Source organism: Pinus tabuliformis, chromosome J (genome assembly GCF_031772625.1).
Source record: "Pinus tabuliformis cultivar Carrire ecotype Pingquan chromosome J, CPIR1, whole genome shotgun sequence".
NCBI lineage: Eukaryota > Viridiplantae > Streptophyta > Pinopsida > Pinales > Pinaceae > Pinus > Pinus tabuliformis.
Window position 1 is genome coordinate 554,225,762 of NC_142295.1, and position 2,622 is coordinate 554,228,383.

General features: G+C 47.3%; 1 protein-coding gene across 1 annotated transcript; it reads right to left on the bottom strand.

Annotated features, from left to right (window-relative positions):
- Positions 1-1,237: 1,237 nt before the first annotated feature.
- LOC149228209 (uncharacterized) lies at positions 1,238-1,729 on the bottom strand. The gene has a single exon (XM_089380704.1). The coding sequence runs from the start codon at positions 1,727-1,729 to the stop codon at positions 1,238-1,240; it is 492 nt and encodes a 163-aa protein (XP_089236830.1).
- Positions 1,730-2,622: the final 893 nt, after the last annotated feature.

Here is a 2,622-nt window from a genome sequence, read left to right on the forward strand (position 1 = left end):
CATGGGGACATTAGTGAGGTTGTGCTGATCCAGAATGTCCCTGAAAAAATCTGACATAGGGTCAACTTGGGCTTGTGATCCCTAGGATTCCCCAAAGCCTAAGGAGAAGTTGAGATCACTCCTTATAATCACCTGCTCCTCCGATGTGATTTCAATATTTAGGAAGTGCTGCCAAAATTCATCTCTTCGCTGATAGGGACCATATACATTGATTACTCTGATGGTCAAACCAAGGTCGGCTGAGAATAAGTCCAATCCAATGAATCCCACTCCTCCCCAAGAGGCTGATACATTTATGGAGCGAGGATCATATCCGATGGCGATTCCCCCTGATCTACCCACAACATCCAGAGAGAGGAAATGCCAACCTGGTTTAATGGCTGCTAGGGTTTGATTGATGGACTCAGCGATTCCCAGGGTTTCTTGCAGCATGATAATATCGATAAGTTCAATCTCAAATAACCTCTGCAGGGCTAGTTTTTTGGAGGCACTAGCCATGCCTCTGCAATTGAAGGAGAGGCATTTCATGGTGGAACCCTCCCAGGGGTGTTCATTGCTCTAAGAACCCCTTCCATAGTGGATTGTTTACCAGAGACTACTTCTTCCTCGACCCTCAGAATAGCTTTTGAGAGATAAGATTTTCAGCCTCGGGTCGCTTGTGAGATCGGCCCAGGGAAGGTGAGACCTAGACTAGTCTGGTGGCTAGTGTCTAGGATGAGACGGGAGCGAAGGTTGTATGTGTGGGGTAAAGCAGGATGGTTCAAATCCGATGGCATGGGAGATGGGGGGGGGAGGGAAGGGATGGGGAGGTGGTGGAGATGAGGGGCGGAGGCAAGGAAATCTCACATGAAATAGCAGGTGACTTAAACAATGCTGATGACGAATCTAAAGATGCACAGCAAGCATATGTGACAGAAGTAAAATTAGAGATAGGGGATGAAGAGAGAGATGTACCCACATTTCTTGTGACCTCTGTAGTAGCAGCAGCTCTGGCCCGTGTCAGTGGAGGCGATGGAATTCTCTAATGCTCATCTGTGGGCTTGGAGGATTCGCCTTGATCATGAGCTTTGTGAGCCGATATCGAGGTGCTGACCTGATTGGCTGTTGCTTTTCTTTTTTATGGAGTTGGTGAGTTATGGGGTTCAGTCGATTTCATGAGTAGAGGACAATCCTTGAAGATATGTCCTACCTTGTGGCACCTCCTACATCGAAAAGGAACCCCCTCATAGTCTAGGATCTAGACTCTGGTATAATGCCTCCATTTAAGAGTAATTTTCTCTTCCAATCCCTCCCTCGTATGCAAATATATCAGAATTCTAGCCATCGATCTATTCTTGGTCTGCACATAGGTCTTGTCGTAATCCAGATATGTTCCAAGGGCGTTCCCAATCCTTACAAAGACTGCTTCAGACCAATACTGAAGAGGTAAACCTGGTAATCGAACCCAAATGGGGCCGACACCTATTTGCTCCCGTTCAGGATCAAATAGTGGATTCCAGTTTTTGAGAAGGACTGGCACCATCTCAATATGCCAATATTTCACAAGTACTAGCTTTGTGTAGTCCGCCTTGAAGAAATGCAGCGCAAACCATCCCCTTGCTAAGTTATAAACCTCTAGTAACTCTTGTAGAGTGCTGCCCCAAATTTCCTTGACCCAAACTGTTAATCTTGCCGCTGAGTATGCCCTTCCTCTAACATGCCCAACCAGTACCGTATTGCCCTTGTCCATTACCTCTCCCATCGGAATGTCCTCTCCAAATATGATAGTGAGGTCTTTTGAGGTAGATTTCACACACTTGACTTTTCTCTTCCCAGTTCACGAAGCCGATGGGTGTCATTGCAGTGGATCTGAGCCTTCTTGCATCTGCGGTGCCGATGCTTTGACCCTAATCACGGGCATTTCGAAGCAGCCCGAGGGGAGGGAGCTAGGGTTTGGCGGAATTTGGGAATCCGAACAAGATGGGGGCTGGGGGAAGATCAGAGGTATCGGATCAAAAGCAGGCGATGGAGGTGAAATAGTTGGGAGCAGATTAAGGGTCCCGGGGAAGAGTGGAGGGCAATCATGACTCGAAGATTCAAGGGAGAGCGATCCAAATTGAAGCGGGGATGTGGAATAAACAGGCATCGAGACAACTGACACAGAGGAAGGGTAAACCAGATCCGAGAGCGATAGCAGTTCAAAGCTGGTGCGGTTAGGGTTAGGGCTACGGAACATAGACTGCCCATAATATGGGTCTTGGGAGTAGTCTACTTCCTCCTCGAAATTCATACTATCCATGATATCGAAAACCGCCACCGAGACCGCGGGAAAGATAGTTAACCGCGAGTGGTAGAGCCGGATGGCGACAGGTTGGGAAGGTTGAATCAAATGTAGCAAATGCCGTGATTAGCTGCAAATAAATGTTTTACCCTAACCTTTTGCAAGTGCGGTGATGCGCGCACGCCACCTGCCTACCTGCGGCCACATCAGAGCCATCCTCACTTACTTCACCTAATATTTGCTTGGTCGTATTTGGTTTATCGTTATTTGGTTTAGCCACTTATGAAGCATGTTAATAGGGAAAGGTGTCTCAATTCCCATTGACATCATCAATACCATCTCCCATTTAATTAGAATACCCA